The sequence below is a fragment of the Cebus imitator genome, unplaced genomic scaffold (assembly GCF_001604975.1).
Source record: "Cebus imitator isolate Cc_AM_T3 unplaced genomic scaffold, Cebus_imitator-1.0 Scaffold212, whole genome shotgun sequence".
Classification (NCBI taxonomy): Eukaryota; Metazoa; Chordata; class Mammalia; order Primates; family Cebidae; genus Cebus; species Cebus imitator.
Window position 1 is genome coordinate 3,674,058 of NW_016107527.1, and position 19,545 is coordinate 3,693,602.

The 19,545-nt window shown below is 37.5% G+C and overlaps 1 protein-coding gene across 1 annotated transcript in view; it reads right to left on the reverse strand.

The window, feature by feature from the left end:
- LOC108317933 (centrosomal protein of 83 kDa) overlaps window positions 1-14,848 on the reverse strand; it is a gene marked incomplete at its 5' end in the record, with an annotated part of 37,028 nt that extends 22,180 nt beyond the window's left edge. Inside the window, 4 exons of the mRNA XM_037745751.1 lie at window positions 9,996-10,125; window positions 11,746-11,903; window positions 14,172-14,247; window positions 14,816-14,848. Coding sequence (XP_037601679.1) covers window positions 9,996-10,125; window positions 11,746-11,903; window positions 14,172-14,247; window positions 14,816-14,848 — 397 coding nt within the window. The remainder of the gene's footprint in view (window positions 1-9,995; window positions 10,126-11,745; window positions 11,904-14,171; window positions 14,248-14,815) is intronic.
- Window positions 14,849-19,545: the final 4,697 nt, after the last annotated feature.

A 19,545-nucleotide genomic window follows, 5' to 3' on the forward strand; every position in this document is an offset into this window, starting at 1 on the left:
TGTGCAAGGTTATTCTATAGAAATGATCACATCCACATTTCATTGTACAGCATAGCATACTTTTCTATCACAGTCATGGAAGAAAGTCAGTGTCCCAGTTGATTGATTGATCTACCCTCTCAATCAATGCTTCCTTGGTCATAGTTCATGATCACTGTCAGGATAGAACCAGCACTGTCAAGTCAGCCAGTGGCTCATAAGACTAAGCATAATAAAAGATGCCACTTCTGCTATGATTTGAACTTTTGTTTCCCCTCAAAAAAAAAAAATGTGTTGGAATTCTAACCACAAGATCACGATATTATGAGCTAATGTCTGGGGAAGGTCATTCGATCCTGAGGACAAGGTCCTTATGGGTGGAATTAGTGCTCTTGTAAAATAGGTTCAGAAAAATTTGTTCATATCTTCCACCATTGGGCACAAAGTGAAAAAATGTCGTCTTGCTGGCACCTCAATCTTGGACATTCCAGTCTCCAGAACTGTAAGAAATAAATTTATCTTATTTGTTAGCTACCCAGTGTATGCCCTTTTATTGTATTAGCCAAAACCACTAAGACAACTTTCATTCTTATTCATTTTTTTTCTGGCAATTTATTATTATTATTATTATTACTTTTTTATCAAGTCACATGGCTGTTATAAAACTCAAGAGTAGGAGGGCTGGAAAATGCAATACTATTGCCTGCTTAAAAGAAGAAACTGAAGGGCCGGGTACAGTGGCTCACTCCTGTAATGCCAACACTTTGGGAGGCTGAAGCAGGAGGATCACCTGAGGATGGGAGTTCGAGAGCAGCCTGACCAACATGGAGAAATCCCATCTCTACTAACAGTACAAAATTAGCTGGACATGGTGGTGCATGCCTGTAATCCCAGCTACTTGGGAGGCTGAGGCAGGAGAATTGCTTGGACCCAGGACATGGAGGTTGCAGTGAGCCGAGATTGCAACATTGAGCTCTAGCCTGGGCAACAAGAACAAAACTCCATCTCAAAAAAAAAAAAAAAAAAAAAAAGAAGACATTTATGCAGCCAACAAACATATGAAAAAATGCTTATCACACTGGCCAATCAAAACCACATTTAGATACCACCTCACGCCAGTTAGAATGGCGATCATTAAAAAATATGAAGACAACAGATGCCGGAGAGGATGTGGAGAAAACGGAACACTTTTACACTATTGGTGGGAGTGTAAATTAGTTCACCCACTGTGGAAGACAGTGTGGCGATTCCTCAAGGATTTAGAAATAGAAATTCTATTTGACCCAGCAATCCCATTACTGGTTATATACCCAAAGAATTATAAATTGTTCTACTACAAAGACACATGCACACATATGTTCATTGCAGCACTGTTTACAATACCAAAGACCTGGAACCAACCCAAATACCCATCAATGATAGACTGGACAAGGAAAATGTGGCACATATACACCATGGAATACTCTGCAGCCATAAAAAATGATGACTTCATGTCCTTTCTAGGGACATGGATGAATCTGGAAACCATCATTCTCAGCAAACTGACACAAGAACAGAAAATCAACCACCTCATGTTCTCACTCATAGGCGGGTATTGAACAATGAAAACACGTGGGCACAGGGAGGGGAACATAACACACTGGGGTAGGTTGGGGGGTGGGGGGCTAGTGGAGGGACAGCGGAGGGCAGGGAGGCTGGGGAAGGAAAACACTGGGAGAAATGCCTGATGTAGGCAACGGGGGGATGGAGACTGCAAAACAACCATGGCATGTGTGTACCTATGCAACAACCCTGCAGGATGTACCCTGGAGCTTAAAGTACAAAACAAACAAACAAAAAACCTAAATGCTCATGATAAATTATCTTTTTTTTTTGACGGAGTCTTGCTCTGTCACCCAGGCTGGAGTGCAGTGGCACAATCTCAGCTCACTGCAACCTCTGCCTCCCGGCTCAAGCAATTGTCCTGCCTCAGCCTCCCAAGTAGCTGGGAATACAGGTACATGCCACCATGCCTGGCTAATTTTTTGTATTTTAGTAGAGACGGGGTTGCACCATGTTGCCCAGGCTGGTTGCAAACTCCTGAGCTCAGGCAATCTGCCTGCCTCAGCCTCCCAAAGTGCTGGGATTATAGGCATGAGCCACTGCATCCAGCCCTTTTCTGTATCACTAAATTCAGTTTGTTAATATTTAAGATTTTCACATCTATGTTTATGATGCAATTTTTCTTTTCTTATTATGACTATATCAGGTTCTATCAGGTTCTAACTTCATAAGTGGAGATGTGTTTCCTCTTTTTCTATTATCTGGAAGAGTTTGTTAAGCTTAATATTAATTATTCCTTAAGTATTTGGAAAAATTTACCAGTGAAGCCAAATGAGGCATTTCTTTGAGGAAGGTTTTAAAATGAAAAGATTTCATTTCTTTAAAGACACTGGACTATCCAAATGACCTAATTCTTCTGGTATTAGGTTTGTTAAGATGTTCTTTAAAAAATGCCTTCATTTATTCTAAATTGTATGATTAATTAGCATAATAGTTTTTATACTAACCCTTTTAATATCAATATGTAGATAGTTAATATCTATATGTAGATATCCCTTTTTTCTTTCACTACATTGACATTTGTGGCTATATCTAATCTCAGCTCATCTGCTTTGCGGGAAGTTTGAGGATAATCAGTCTTGCCAAGGCTTTACCAATGTCATAATCTTTTTAAAAACCAGCTCTTGGCATTGCTATTTTCCTCATTATACATCATCTGTCTGTGTCACTGATTTTTACTCATCTCTTGATGATGCTGATGTTGTCCACTATTAAATCTATTCATTGAGTTAATGATTTTCATCACTATTTTTTTAGTTCTAAACTCACCTTTTTAAATGCTGATCTCTAACCTAGACTACTAAAAAGTGGTTTCCTTGATTACTATTCTGCCCCTCTACACAACAGACAGAGATTCTTCCAAAATGTAATTTAGATATCATTTCTCAATTCAAAAATCTCCAGTGTGTTCCTACCTTACTCAGAATAAAAGCTGAAGTCATGGCATAATTTGGCCTCCTACTACCTCTCTCCATTCTAGCTCCCTGGGCTTCCTGTGTTCCTTCAACATACCAAGCAGATTCCTGCCTCTTTTGTACTTGCTATTCCCTCTGTCTGGAACAGCCTACATGTAACAATGTGGCATCCTCCCTCCTTTCCTTCAGTCTCTGCTCAAATGTTACCTTACCAGAGAAGTCCTGCCTGACCACTACATGAAACAGCACTCCCTACTCCTGTCAATTTTCTCTTTTTTTTTTTTTTTGATATGGAATTTTGCTCTGTTGCCCAGGCTGGAGGACAGTGGCGCCATCTCAGCTCACTGCAATCTCTACCTTCCAAGTTCAAGCAATTTTCCCTGCCTCAGCCTCCTGAGTAGCTGGCATTACAGGCGCTTGCCACCATGCCCAGCTAATTTCTGTAGTTTTAGTAGAGATGGGGTTCATCATATTGAACAGGCTTGTCTTGAACTCCTGACCGCAGGTGATCTGTCTGCCTCAGCCTCCCAAAGTATTGGGATTACAGGGATGAGCCACCACACCCAGCCTACTGCTGTCAGTTTTCCTCTTAGTATTCACCTCTACCTGAGAGTATTTCTCTTTTTATTCTGTCTCCCAACCAACTACAATGTAAGCTTCTCAGTGCAGGGTCTTTGTTTACTTCCATATTCCAGTGAATGAGTGCCTGATACATAATAAACGCTTAACAGATCTGTTGAATAAACTGGATAAACGAATACAGATAAACCTTGTAATGAAGATAGTCTGACCACGGATGTTAGTAATAGGAATGAAAAGAAATGGGGTGGGAGAAAATTTGAGAGGCATCATAAAGGAAGAATTCATAGGCCTATGAGATATTTTGAGTTGAATAGTGTCTCCCAAAAATTCATGGGCATCCAGAACCTTAGAATGTGACTGTGGTATAGTAAGAAATACATTTGGTCTTTGTTCCCCATTCCTGGTATAGAGCTCCTACGACCTGTGGAATTGTGTAAGTGATAGGAGTGTTTTTTTTCTTTCTTTTTATGATTCATAACAAGTCCCTTTCAATCATGCCTGAATTGATGTTAACGATGTAACTTAGAGTTGAGGTCTCTAGACAGCCTAAGGATGGGGGCTGGCCACCAGAAAGACCAAGCGATTAAATGGTGAATGCTTTCAGCTTCACTCCCCTGACCCCTAAGAAGAGGAGGGGACTGGAGACTGTGGTCTACAAAAACTCTCGAACAATGAGAATTTGAGACCTTCCAGGATGGTGACCACATTGACTTGCTGGGAGGGTGGCTCACACAGAGAGGGCATGGAGGCTCTGTGCCACAATATCCGACCCCCAACACCTTGCTCAATGCATTTCTCCCATTTGACTATTCCTGACTTTATCCTTTACGATAAACTGGTAAATGTAAGTGTTTTCCTGAATTCTGTGAGCCATTCTAGCAAATTATCAAACTGGAGGAGGGGGTCATGGGAACCCCTAAGTTAGTCAGAATATGGGTGACTCAACTATGCAACTGGTGTCTGAAGTTAGGGCAGTCTTGTGGGACTGAGCCCTTTAACTTGTGGGATCTGACTCTAACTCCAGGTAGTTTCAGAATTGAATTTTTGGACACCTGGTTGTTATCCAGAGAACCGAGAAATAATAGCTTGGTATTGAAAAACACACCCGGGTGACCTTATCTGGAAATAAAGTCTGCAGATGTAATCAAGTTAAGATGAAGTTAGAGTGGATTAGAGTGGACCCTAAATCACTATGGCTGGTGTCCTTACATAAGAGGAGTGAAATTTGAACAAACAGCCACAGATACACAGAGAGAACATCATGTAAAGACAAGGCAGAGACTGGAGTGATGTGTCTGTCTAAAAGCCAAGTAACGCCAAGGATTACCAGCAACTACCAGAAACTAGAGAAGGAGCATGAAAAAAGATCCTCCCCCAGAGCCTTTGGAAGAAGCGTGCTCCTGCTGGCACTCTGACTGTGGATTTCTAGGCTCCAGAACTGCGAGAGAATAAACTTCTGTTGTTTTAAGCCACAAGGTTTGTGGTAATTTGTCACAGCAGCCTTAGGAAACTAATATAGTGCCTGACTAAATTTGGAGATAAGGCAGACCTCAGGATGAATCACAGGTTTGAAGCCTAAGTGACTGCAAGAATAACTTCTACTGAAAGAAATGGAAAGCCCAGAGGGAAAATTAGTGGAAAGGAATGATTCAAATTTTTACTTGAGTGGTGGATGCCTTAGTATTATAAATGTTATGACACAAGGACTAATAAATAGAACAATTAAAAGAATACAGATACAAGAATTAAGGCTGGGATTCCCCTTTTACCACCTTCTAGTCAAATCCAATTAACTTTTTTTCAATAATGTTAATGGCTATTTATCTTTGATATCTTTACCTTTGGTTCCCATAACATCACAATATAGCTTCCACCTCTGTTCGCACCACACCTAGCTCCTTGTTCTAAGTAAACTTCAGCGATCTGCAAAATCTTGAGTTTCTAATTATATATCTCTAATTTGAATTATTCATCTCTGTACTTTACATTCTATCATTTTTAGTTACCTATACAATATCTTTACTTAAGGATCTAAGTCATGTCTACATGGATGTACTGCCATCATTTCATATCTGACATGTGTTTTGTATCTTTCTACTCCTCAACTGACATTCTTCAATCCATTATAATAACTGCACTTACATCTTTTCACAGCTACAATACTTCATAGTTATCTTTCTTATTTACCAATATATTCTGTAATTATTTTTTCCTTTGGAATACCTCTGGCAGTCACCCTTCACCTTCATTCCTATATTCTAAGCCCCAATTTCAGACTTCTTACTTCACTTTAAGTTTACTTTAACAGCTTCCTAAGTGGTCTCTTTGTCTTCAGACTTCTTTCTGTCTAGCACAGTGGTTCTTATAGCGTCCACATAAATCACCCAGGAGCGGCTGGTGGTATTATTTAGGAGTTTCTTGCATTTTATCTTATTTCTACAACAAGATTATACAGTCATCAAAGGCAAGAAGTACTCATGGCTTCTATTTCCCCCCCCAGTGTGTAGCATAATCTAGGCCACACAACATATTCAGTAAGATATTTTGCAACTTCAGACTATAATTCATCTCTTTTTTGAAAGCATTCATAACAGCATCTGACCAAGAATTATTTCAGAGACACATACCTTAGAATAAAGATAACAGGCCAGGTGCAGTGGCTCATGCCTGTACTCCCAGCACTTTGGGAGGCCGAGGTGGGTGGATCACGAAGTCAAGAAATAGAGGCCATCCTCGCCAACATGGTAAAACACAGTCTATTAAAAATATCAAAATTAGCTGGGTGTGGTAGTGGATGCCTTTCGTCCTGGCTACTTGGGAGGGCGAGGCAGGAGAATGGCTTGAACCCAGGAGGCGAATGTTGCAGTGAGCCAAGATCACACCACCGCACTCCAGACTGGTGACAGAGACATCGTCTCAAAAAAAAAAAAGTCATTTCAGGTGCCTATGTATAAAAAAAAAAACCTCACTGTGTTCACTTCAAAAGATCTCTTTTCAGTGGGGGTGGGGAAAATACATTATCTCTGTATATATTAATCATAGAATGGCATCCCAACTCAAGATCCTAGTCAAGCTTTTCCAAACAATTCAACACAACAAAACATCCTTTACACCAAAGACTACCTAAAAACAGCAGAAATGACAATCTTTTTGCTTTGGAGCTTGGAGCTCGGAGTAAACATCCTCAGATGGCAGCCTGAGGGAGAAAAAAAACCTTTTCACAGGAAAGCAACTCTAACGGATTATTATTTCTGCCCTAGGGTTCATAATATGTGATTTTTGTTAAATCTAATGGGATGAAATGTTATGATTTTTGGCATTAAAGAACCTAAAAAGTCTGCTGCACTCTTAAGAATTATATTTATGCAATCTGATAGCCAAATTTGTCAAATAGAAGCATTATCTTTAACTTGAATAAGAAAAGGGTATGAGTTAAATTAATTTACAATGATTATTCTGACATAAGAAACAACTCAGACAGACCATAATAAAGAGAAAAGTTATGAAGTAAATGGAATCAAAGAAAGTAGGAAATTAAAGTGTAACAGAGCAGTGGAAAGGGCACCAGACTGAGAACAGAAACATGTAGATTTTACTCAACTTTTGATCCTTACTAGTCAAGTAACCTCCTACTTTAGTTTGCTAATGTGTAAAATCTACCTGAATGCTAAGATCCCTTCAGTCCTATAACTATATACACGTATATACTTTCTAATTGTATTTCTAAGTTACACATGATGTTTTTCCATTTTAATTGATGTACACTTGTAAGCTCCTAAAGCAGTGTCCCACATAGTAAGACAACTCTAGGTCATAATCATTCACTGAAATGATCTTACCAATTCCACTATGACTTAAATCACAATCCATAGATCACATTTTTTCTTTTGAGACTTGAGTCTCACTGTCGCCAGGCTGGAGTGCAGTGGCGAGATTTAAGCTCACTGCAACTTCCGCCTCTTGGGTTCAGGTGATTCTTGTGCTTCAGCCTCCCGAGTATCTGGGGTCACAGGTGCACGTCACCATACCCAGCTAATTTTTGTTATTTTTAGTAGAGACGCAGTTTCACCATGTTGGCCAGGATGGTCTCAATCTCCTGACCTTGTGATCCACCCACCTTGGCCTCCCAGAGTGCTGGGATTACAGGTGTGAAACACCACACCTGGCCGCAGATCACATTTTTAAAAATAAAATTACTATTTACTATCTTTACACTCATCATTTGGCAGATATTTCAGTAGAAAATGTGACCTGTCACAATACTAATGAAATGTTACTTTGCAGTGTTTTGGTGGTTTGTTTCAATTTTTTTTTTTTCCAGATAGGGTCTTGCTGTGTTGTCCAGGCTGGAGGGCAGTGGCACTATCATAGCTCTGTGCAATCTTGAATTCCTGGGCTCAAGCGATCATCCCATCTCAGCCCTCCAAGTAGCTGGGACTACAGGCATGTGCCACCATGCAGTTATTTTTCGTAGAGCCGGGGTCTAGCTATATGCCGTAGATTTTTAAAAATATCACCTCCTCCCCTCTTTTTGGTATACTTATGATTAGTTGATAATCTCACCACTGGGTGTCACTTTTGCTCCAAAAGAATTCAACCCAAACTAACCTCAATAATTAGAATTTGATCTGTAAGATACTTATCCCTAAAGTCTCAATATTTTAGCTCTTACGATTTCTAGTGATTTCTTGCTGTAATGTGGCTTCAGTTGTTTCTAGGCTTCAAACAACAGTGCAAACAAAAATCAGTAGGATGTCTGAAATCACAGGTCATAAAACAATCCTCTGAAATCCCATTAACACCCATATACTTTTTGGTACTTACACTGACAGAGAGGAAGAAAAATGACAAATACAGAAAAACAACCAAGTGTGCATATTTGGGTATAAAACACTGGGATTTCCATATAATAAATGATGCTTTTCTAATAATACTACTTCTAGCATTTTGAGAAGATAAAAGTAATATTCAGAGACCAAGAAAGTAGAGAAGTAATGACTTTTAGACTACTCATGTTGTCACTCCAACTGTCAGTAACATTTGGCAGTGATATCCAATTACATAAAAAGGTATCTAGGAACTGCTATGTGGTTTTCAAATTCAGAACATATGAATGATCTAGAGTTATTTTCTCTTATCCAAATATAAACAGTTAACCTTTACAGTAATCAAACAGATATTCAGATAATGGTTCCCAGACGTAGAAGCATCTTCCTTTCATCTCAGATCTTCTCTCCCCTCCACAACCAATGCTACTGCTAAGGGAATCTATCAAATGGAGACAATTCAAATCTGCATCTCACACACACACACACTCACATACATACACACACACACACACACACTCACTCTCTCTCTCTCACTTCATCATGTCCCTCCTCTTCCTCTAATCCTGTTGAAAAGATTACCATGTCCCTCCCCTCCCTTAATCACTGCCATGAGTCATGGTTACTAATGGGACCTGCTACATTCCTTGGGTTTACTGAAATAGAAAAAAGTTGTAAGCCACTGACTTAGATGATCCATCTAGATACATTATTTCCACCACGCCCAGGACTGTTTCCAAGAAAACAAAGTTTTTAGGTTCTGGGGAAAAGTATGCCTGCAAAGGTAAAACTTACAAAGGATCAATGCTGTGGGAACTATTGTAGCTGTTTCAGAAGCCAAGGGAGTCTCAGTTCCTTCTGCTGGGGCAAAAAAATGCTCTTATATTTCTGAACTGGAAACAAAAAAGCCTTTTCACCACAAAAGCAATAAAATAGATAGTAGGTATAATTGAAACAAGCTTCATCACACTATAATTTAACTGGAGAATGTGTTAAATATGACTTCCATGGGTTGGCCTGGAAACTATCACTCTGAAAAACACCTTCTGTGTGAGAAAATGCTTGTCAGCTCGAAACAACTGACTTAAGACACAAAATTTAGAAACAAACCTACTGGACAGTTTGGATTTTCCCAATTTATTTCTGTAAGGTTGACAGCAAAATGTCATGCTTATATATCAAATTAAACATATCACTAAAATCTCAGATTCAACTATATATTCTCCTAAAAGAGTTAATTAGGCTGGTTGTGATGGCTCATGCCTGTCAGCGCTTTAGGAAGCTGAGGTGTGGGGATCACTTGAGGTCAGGAGTTTGAGACCAGACTGGCCAATATGGGGAAACTCTGTCTCTACTAAAAATACAAAAATTAGCCAGGCGTGGTGGCACATGCCTATAATTCCAGCTACTTGAAAGGCTTAAGTATGAGAATCACTTGAACCCCGGAGACAAAGGCTGCAGTAAGCTAAGATTACACCACTGTACTCCAGCCTGTGTGACAGAATGAGACTCTCAAAAAAAAAAAAAAAAAAAAAAAAAAAAGTTAATTATATTTTACTCTATTGCAATCATTTTAGTAAGAACCACTTGCCTTTTTCTGGGCAACTGCCGCTCGCTGCAATTTCTCCTTAGCTTGATTATACTTTTCTTCTCTGTCTGTGATACGCTCATGAAGCTTATGCTTTTCTTCCAACCACTGTATCTGTTTCTCTTCCAATGTCCTGTCAGAAGAATGTATGTAAAACATGGAAGTTAAGTAAGTTCTTAGGAATAAATAGATATTATCTGAAGTATAAGCAAACTCACTACCTGTCTGACCATATTGGTAATTATCTAACTACAGGCCTTCTTGTATGGCCACATGTTTGCAAATCTCACCATTACTGAGCACTTCCTATGAATCAGGCATTGGACTCGGGACACTATGTGTATTATGTCACGTATTCTTTACAAAAATCCCGAGTTAGCTATTTCTGTCACCTTTATACTTCTGTCCATTTTATAAATGAGGACACTGAGGCTTAGAACAGTTAACTAACTTGCTTAAGGACTCACATCTACTTAATGGCAAGATAAACACTTGATAACCAGGTATGAGACATAATAACCATCAAACTACAAATATCTATCCTCATAAACTTAGAAAATCAAGCCGGGTATCAGATCTTAATGCAGTATGTCTTCTGACTAGAGTAAAATTAATACAAATGTTATCTTAAAATAACATTATAACATCTTATATTTTTAAAGCTATTCTGCATACTTTATATGATTTTTTTTAGTATTCTTACTACAGGCAGTACAAATAAAAACAACAAACCCTGAGAAGTTAGATTACTTGCCAAAGGTCATACAAGATTTTAAGTATCTTAGCTGGAATTAAATCACATTCCACTGACCCTTAGTCCAGCTATTTTCTTCTATACAAGTCTATAAATATTATTTAAATAATACTTAAATTTGCTAGCTACACTGTCATTAGAATTATTACACTCATTTCAATCAAACACTTGAGAATTCCAAGGCACACGTTTCTAGTTTTTACAAAATAAAAGAAATGTAAGTTGGATCATCTGAAATGTCACAACATGCTATGGATGTTCATCTTGATTACTCTTCTTGAAATTTAACCCCATATATAAAACTATGGGCAAACTTTAAAATATGTAATAATAGAAAAACTGAAGAAAAACAGTTTTATGTAGCATGGTGGCCTTCAGTAGAAGAAATGTGAAAAGAATAATGTTTTGTAGATTAAAATAAAAATTTACTTATAAGGCCAGCAAGTTATAAAGACAAAGTAAATACAAAATAGTACAGTGTTCTACCACATCTAAACAAATTTTTCCAGAGGATATAAGATCTTCAACTTCACCACAATCACTTGATCCCTACCAGTTTTACTATACTACTAGTAACAAATTTTAAGACCAAAAAAAAAAAAAAAAGCTTTTCAAAGAAAATCCAAGAGAGTAGTTCTAATTCAAGGAAGTAGGTTCTGTACATCAAAAACAAAACAAAAAATCCATTCTGTTCTCTGGCCTTCAGAAGAACAGATTTTTGAAGAAATGTTTTGGTTTACTCAATAAATAAAAAAGTTTTCTTTGAGGTTTTTCAGAATACTATGCTGTCAGAATTTTAATGTCTTTTTTAAAACAATTCAAGAGTCAGTATAGTTCATTCTATAGAAACATACATTATTACCTCAGTAGGCCACTGTACACTATCAAAGCGTATTCGTAACTAGTTCCTAAAATATAATCACCATTGGAATCATTACTAAAATAACTATATATTATATAGAAAAAAGAAAAGGTTTGTACATAAAGAGCAAACTCTACTTTTCAGCTTCTAGTTGCGCTTTTTCAGCTTGGCTTCTAAAATTTCGGCATTCTTGTTTTAACCTCTCCACCATTTCCTTCAGCATTTGGTTTGAGTTCAGCAAGTCATTCTCTGACTGTGCAAGTGAGGTCACTTGGATCTGCAAACTACTCATTTGCTTAAAAGAGAAGAAAGAAGATAAATTAAAAGCCACTAAATAAATGTGGTAAGGTATGAGAGAAGCAGAAGATACCAAGCATCTCCCTTTGCAAATGCTCCCCAAAGTTAGGGGCATCCCAAAGAAGATGCCCCCTAAAGGAAATAATAAATAGCAGCACCTAGGAGCATTTCTTATAACCAGAGACCATCAACAACTACAATCCTCAGTCACTGAATCCTCTACCTCTTCTTCCCAAAATATGCAGGCCAGGAGAGGTATGGGGAATGAGAAAAAGGGTTATTAGGGGGTAGAAGGGAAATGAGAAAAGGGAATCCAGTGATTAGAGTGAGTCTCCTATCACTCTAGCCGTCCCCTCACTTCCTAGGGAAAAAAAGAAACAAACAAACTGATTTTAAAAGCAAGTCAGCTGAGAAAGCAGCTAAAAAAAAAAAAAAAAAAAAATCCATCCTCTTCTTCCCACATACCCTGAGATCAGCAACCTTCCAGAACTTCTACTCTCCAAGCAATCAAAATTGTTCACTGTAAATATGGAAAGAATCACTCTCACATTGTTTTTAAAAGGTTTCCAAGCAGTCTACATGTCCAGTGCTGCTGGGCAGAAGAAAGATATCTAGGAAATCTAATAAATGCTACAGATCACTTGGCCTCTACAGCCATTTACCAAACTACATAATGTCACTCAAAGCTTTTTTTCCCATCCCAATTTACCTTTATCTGGTAGTACTTTTTCTTGAGAGGTCTAATCACAGATTAACAGGCTAGAAAGATGCACACTCTTCTAAATTATATCCAAATAATCTTCATTTAAGACAATTATATATAACTCCCCCACAAACTATTTTAACAATTAATAAACAATAAAAGTCCTTATTTTCCTTTCACTTCCTTTATCTCTCTTAGCCACTTCTGAGAGACATTTGAGGGCAAACACCGTCAAGAGACAGGAATCAAAAGAACCCATTATGAGATTCAAGGACAAAAAGAAACAAGATTCTTATATAATAAACTAAATAAATGGATTATAATCCCATTACTTCTTAATGGTAACAAAACCAATTCAGATAGGATTCTGAATGTCCACAGAGCAATTTTTAGCAGAAAACAAAATGGCATATCTCAGATTTCTATTTTAGAATGAATTTCTACATGTAGAACTATTCATTCTTTATTTTTAACTGGAGTGGCAAATATTAAATCTGTATTACAGCAGCTTGAATAAGTAAACTTCAAAGAGCTTAATACCTCTCCATATGCATAGAATGACAGAAAGCCCAAATGCCAATGAGACTAAATAACTTCTCTCTGGGTATCAAACATTATATCCATCTAGTTAAGACTTAGAAACCATAACTGCACATGAAAATCAGTACCAACTAGCACACAAACATGAATTCTAAAAATGGAATCCTACTTCATAATTTATAGGGACAAAAACAACAACAAAAAGAAAGAATTCAGAAAAGATCACTCTTCCATGTTTTACCCAACTTTATACAAATCTTTCCTGTTAATTATAAATATAAATTTCCTTCCATAAATACAAATCTTAGATTTCATAGGGACATAGTAAAAACTACCTCATAATATAAAGTTACATGTCAATCATGCCTGGAAAATATTTCTATTGAGTTTTTAAAATTCAGAATTTTATAATACTGTCCTTTTAACTGCAATTTAAAAAAATTATCATGGGCCACAGCGCGCGCGCGCGCGCACACACACACACACACACACACACACACACACACAGAGAGAGAGAGAAAGAGAGAGAGAGAGAAAGAGTCTTGTTCTGTCACCCAGGCTGGAGTGCAATGGTGCATTCTCAGCTCTCTGCAACCTCCACTTCTCGGGTTCAGATTCTCCTACCTCAGCCTCCCGAGTAGCTGGAACTACAGGTGCATGCCACCATACCCAGCTAATTTTTGTATTTTTAGTAGAGACGTAATTTCACCATGTTGGTCAGGCTGGTCTCGAACTCCTGACCTTGTTATCTGCCTGCCTTGGCCTCCTAAAGTGCTGGGATTACAGGCGTGAGCCACCGTGCCCAGCCTATATATCTTAAGAATAACAGCAGTTAGCAAAAGAAGCTTACAAAATTATACAGATTTAAACATTTTATCTTTACATATTAACCTTCAACAGTATGTTATTAATTGTGGTTAGATTCTAAAAATACTAATTGCAAAAAATTTTTTTAATTTGCAAAACACAAATTTAAAGAAGCACTTGAGAAAAATAAAAGGAAAATCTTTGCTAAAATCATACCTGTCTTAGGTCAGAATTTTCATTTTTTTCCTTCTCTGCATTTTCAATAGTCACAATTTGTTGCTGAAGTTTTAACCTAAAAATCACAACCCAACAAAAGACATTAGAATCCATGGTTCATTTATTTTACTGAATTAAACAGTCATTTTATGGAATGCCTGTTTGGCACCAGTCACTGAGTAAAGGTATAAATACAACCAAAGATTGAGACGTCAAGAAACGAGATTGTGTTCACATACAACAAAAATGTTAAACAAATCACTGCTATTGTGATAGGAAAATCTACAAAGTATGGGGATAGAGAGGATGAGAAATCAAGTCTGTCCAACAGTACTAGGGAATACTACATGGATAAAAACCTGACAGGTAGGATTTTGATATACATAAAGAACAGCCTGAACAAGTAGCATTTTGTGGAAAAGTACAGAAGGTCTTGCTAAGGCATCAGAAAGTAGTCTAGTTTAGGAGAGGCCAACTTACATCTACATAGTATTTTACAATTTACAAAATTCTTTCAGACACCCAGTACTTCATTTTCATTCTACAAGGCTACAGATTTAAAAGAAAACTAATACAACACACCATCCTGTATTCCATAAAATATCTTATGGAGCTTTTCGTCCCTGAGATGAATGTATACTTACACATTTGTAGACTCTTCAAAGGGACTAATACATCTACAGCCAGAGCCTTAAAATGCAGAGCAGCTCTAGTGACCAAGTCAGTAACCTCATGAGGAAGACATTACACTAATTAGGTTTGGCAGGATAGGCCCCTCAGCCTCCTCCCTTTCAAAACTCTTCAAACGTCTATCTCAAATATAATTCACTTGGCACTTATTTATAGCTTGGTATTATTAGCATGCCTTATCTAACCAAGTAGAATGTGTTTATCTGAACAATACTCTCAAGAATCTAAGTCTATGCTTTAAACACAATAAGAATTCAATAAACTTTTGCTGATAGACTAAATGAACCAACCCAAATCATGGATTAACTGTTTAAATGTGTGAGATGATTGGACAGTAAAACATGGAAAAAACCTTAAGATAGGACCCATTGCTTCCTGAGATATTTACATACAAATGCCAGAAACAATGAATCTAAAGAGGGCCAGTCCTTTTCCTTTTGCTCCATATCAGTACCAGTCACATTCTTATTTCATAATTCTAGCTATATGATTACTCTTTCAAACTTTCTGGGTACTTTGTCCATTAAATGTTTATGAATGTTACCAACTTGGTGCCTTTTTTTTTTTTTTTTTAAATAAGAGATGCAGTCTCAGTATATTGCCTAGGCTAGCCTCAAGCTCCTTGGCTCAAGCAATCCTCCTGCCTTAGCCTCTCAGGTAGCTGGGCAGCTAACTTAGGGCTTTTCGGTTACTGACTTAGTAAAGGTTTCTTTCCACAAAATCATTAAGATGAAAATAGAAGAGAGAACACTGTGGGTCTCAGTTCAGGTCCAGAGTTGAAAACTAAGGCCCTAGGTACATCCTAGCTCCGGTTGAGAATCTGGATACAATTGGCAAATTAATATGAAATATGACCCAGTTAAGAAAGCATTTATATCTATAAACTTATCTATATAAGTTAAATAGACATGAAGAGAAACAATAGTGCCCTACATACAAAATCTGAAGCCAAATAAACCAACGGTAAAGAGTATCTGAAAATCATTAGAATATGAAAGGATGACAAAAAAATTACATGAAATATGAAATAAGTAAAAGCACCATTATGGTAGACTATAGGAGATGATATACAATAAGGCCTTCTTCAGTTCATTTTGTTGAAGCAGTACTGGGTTAGAATCCAGATAATTTAGGATTCTATGAGACAATGGATCTTAACATAAATAAAATAGAATAAGACCAATGGCATTAAATCTACCTTTTTGAACAAAAGAGAAAAAGGTAGAAAATGTTTCAAAAGACAGTACTATAGATTTAGGAGTAAAGTACAGTATCCCTTTTGATTAGGTTTTAAATACTCAAGGTGTGTCACAATAAGTCAAAAGAAAATATGCTTTATAATAGAAGTACAACGTACTGAAGAAACTGCAATTAACTTTCATTAGATAGTAAGTTAAAGCTGAATAAATGAGATGCAATTTGAACTGAGTCTTGAAAGAAAAATAAGAGTCAGAGATAGAGAAATTAAAGATATAGGTGAGTAAGAGTACAGAGGAAGTAGAGAAGATGGCATTAAAAGCACTGTTCACTTAAGAGGGGGCAAAGGAAATTTTCAAAATACAAAGGGAAGAGAGGATGGATGAAGATACTGAAATTCTAAGATGACAAGAAGTCGAGAAAATTCATATTCTTTGCTCCTGTACAAGTAAGAACATCAAACAGTTTCCAAGCTGAAAAGGAATGGAGCCAGGTTAACAGGTTGGAAGAAAAAGAGAAATCCAAAGACTACTAATTTCAATATCTTCAGTGAGAGTAGCATGAGTAAGAGGGAAAAAAAGATATTTACCTCTTTGAAGTGATGAAGTCTAGGTGATGACAAGGTCCAAGAAGGGCCTAGGTGTACAAGATGCTAAAGTAGAATAAAGATAAGAGAATGCCAGAGTGCAGACAGAATAAACCGTAAGGCTAAGGTGTTGGGTAGTTCAACAACATGAATACATACTCACTAAGAATGATGGCAAGAGAAATAGAAAACAGAAAAAAGTTGAGCCAGATATGAAAATCCTTAGTGACTGTTAAGGAATACACTGTAGTTCATTAATTAGAAGAGATGAAAGACAGGCATAAAACTGGATGCAAAAAATATCAAAGAAAAAAATCACTTTAACCATACTCAGACAGTAAACTGGAAGCACCAATGGGGTTTACAAATGCTGACTTCGCTTCTTCGTCTCTTCTTGCAGGAGAGAGAAAGGAAGAGTAATTTCTGCTTAAAAGGTGTGCCAGGTTACATACCATGAGAAGAACGCAGTTTTTGGTAGGTGGAGAGGCATTCACAAAAATGTTTAGATTGCAAAAAAAAGTTATTGATAACAGAATTGGGATTCCAGAGGCTACAGTGGAAACTGTCAAAAGTTTTAATGAGTAAAAGATAGGGAGAATTCAGAAGGAGAAAGATGAGTAAGTAGGGGGAAAAGAAACTATGAGATCAAGTACCTTATACTTTTAAAGTAATTATGAAGGCAGAAATAGTACGTCAACTGGAGGGCCAAGTTACACAGACAATGTAGCTATGAAAAAGTTTAAATGGAAATTTGGAATAACATTAAGATGGAGCTGTTTCAAGTTCTCTTCAACTGTAAGGATCATGGTATAGGTCTTCTGTGGCAGGCAGCCAATATATGCTATTTCAACATTCAGCAAATATTTACTGAGGACCTATACATGCTGAGCCCATTGTAAATGTCATGGATACATCGGAAAATAACAAGGACAGAATGCCTACCCTTGAGGAGTCTATACTCCGACAGTGTGGTCTGACAGAGCTTTCTTTGATGGTGGAAATATTCTATAATCTCTGCCTTCCAATATGATAGCCACAAGCAACATGTTGCTAATGCACACTTGAAATGTGCCTCGTGAGACTGAGGAATGCAATTTCAATTTTAAATCCTAATTAAAATTTAGGTTTCAATAGTCATATGTGACTAGCAATACCATAAAGAGCAGCAAAGGCTCTAATGTAACTTCTTGGCTTCATTTAATGTAAATCTCTGTTACCAAAGGGAAGCAACATACAGGTCAAACAACAGAAGTTGTATTTGTGATTTCTCTACTGTCAAAGATTCCTACAAGTCTCATGAGAATGGCAGTGGCCTTCTTATACCAATCTTCTAAAAGAAAGCATGGTTCTTGCTTGTGAGCACTGAAAATTGACACTGACCATTATTAGCAAAAAGAAACTTTCCTGAAAGAATATAAGAACCCACTCAAAAGAGAACTAGAAAACCGAAACCAGGATACAATAATTGACAGGAATCACAGGGAAAGACATGCCACCGCCCTGCCTGGTCCTCAAACATTGGCCCATATCTTTTCATCTCTTACTTCACAGTTTAAATTCTTGGGAGAAAACATGTCCAATGAGCCAATATAATTCTTCTCAAGATGTAGTCTAAGTAGAAAGGTGTATATTAAATGACAGATTAAAAAAAAAAAAGCAAATATCCACTATTGGCAGCAAAGAAATTCAAACTGATGAAATTTAAATGTTTATTACAAGCTCAAAAAACAAAACAAAACAAAACAAAAAGCCCCAATTGGGAAAGAGCCCTGGCTTTAAGCCATACAAAAAATAAATCAAGGAGGTATAGCCTACAGGATATGATAAATGTTCAGGTTGCCTTTCCCTTGGTTATAGTGCTATTTTCCCCAAAACCTCCCCCTACTTTTGATATCAAACTGCACATCATCATCTTCCTCCTCCTTCGCCCACTCCACAGAGAGACATGGGGATATAACGCTGGCTGAGCCAGAGTGTCCAATACCCATGGCCACACTGGTAGGTCCAGGGATGAGCATGTGAACCAGACAAAAACTCATCTCTAGATTTTTGTTTGTATTTATTTATTTTGAGACAGAGTCTCACTCTGTCACCCAGGCTGGAGTGCAGTGACACGGTCTTGGCTCACTGTAACCTCCACCTCCCCAGTTCAAGCAATTTTCCTGCCTCAGCTTCCCAAGTAGCTGTGACTACAGGTAGCCACCATAACACCCAGCTAATTTTTGTATTTTCAGTAGAGATTGGGTTTCATCAAGCTGGCCAGGCTGGTCTCGAATGCCTGGCCTCAGGTGATCTCCCCACCTCTGCCTCCCAAAGTGCTGGGACTACAGGCGTGAGCCACCACGCCCGGCCTCGTCTCTCAACTTTAACTTGAATTTGCTAACAAGAACTTTGTCATCTTGGCTTCGACATGTTCCCAACATCACAGAGAAAGTAGTAGGACAGCAGACAGAGGAGATAAAAAAGAAGAGAGGAGAAGAAAAGAAAAGGAGGGAAAAAGCCACTATTATCTAACTTGATCTGAGTTCTTAGATCCAGGTGTCCATGAAACCAGCATAACCCTTACCATTCCCACAACTGTGCAAACCAAAAAGCTTCCTTTGTTTGCCTGCATTAGTTGGAGTTGGGTTACTGTCATAACCAAATTAAACTACATATTCTATTATATTTAAACTCCTTTAATTTTTACATGGTTTTAATTTACAGGTAAATTTACCAACTTTGCAAACTGAATAAATGTGCAGTGGAGCAGCCTTTTGAAATACAGTACTTTCATAAACATAATTTTTATTACTCGGCACTATGATAGGCTAATGGTGAAAAAAAACACTTTAACAAAGAGGAAATTAATAATTATAATTAATAACTATTATTAAATTATTATATAATTAATCATTATAA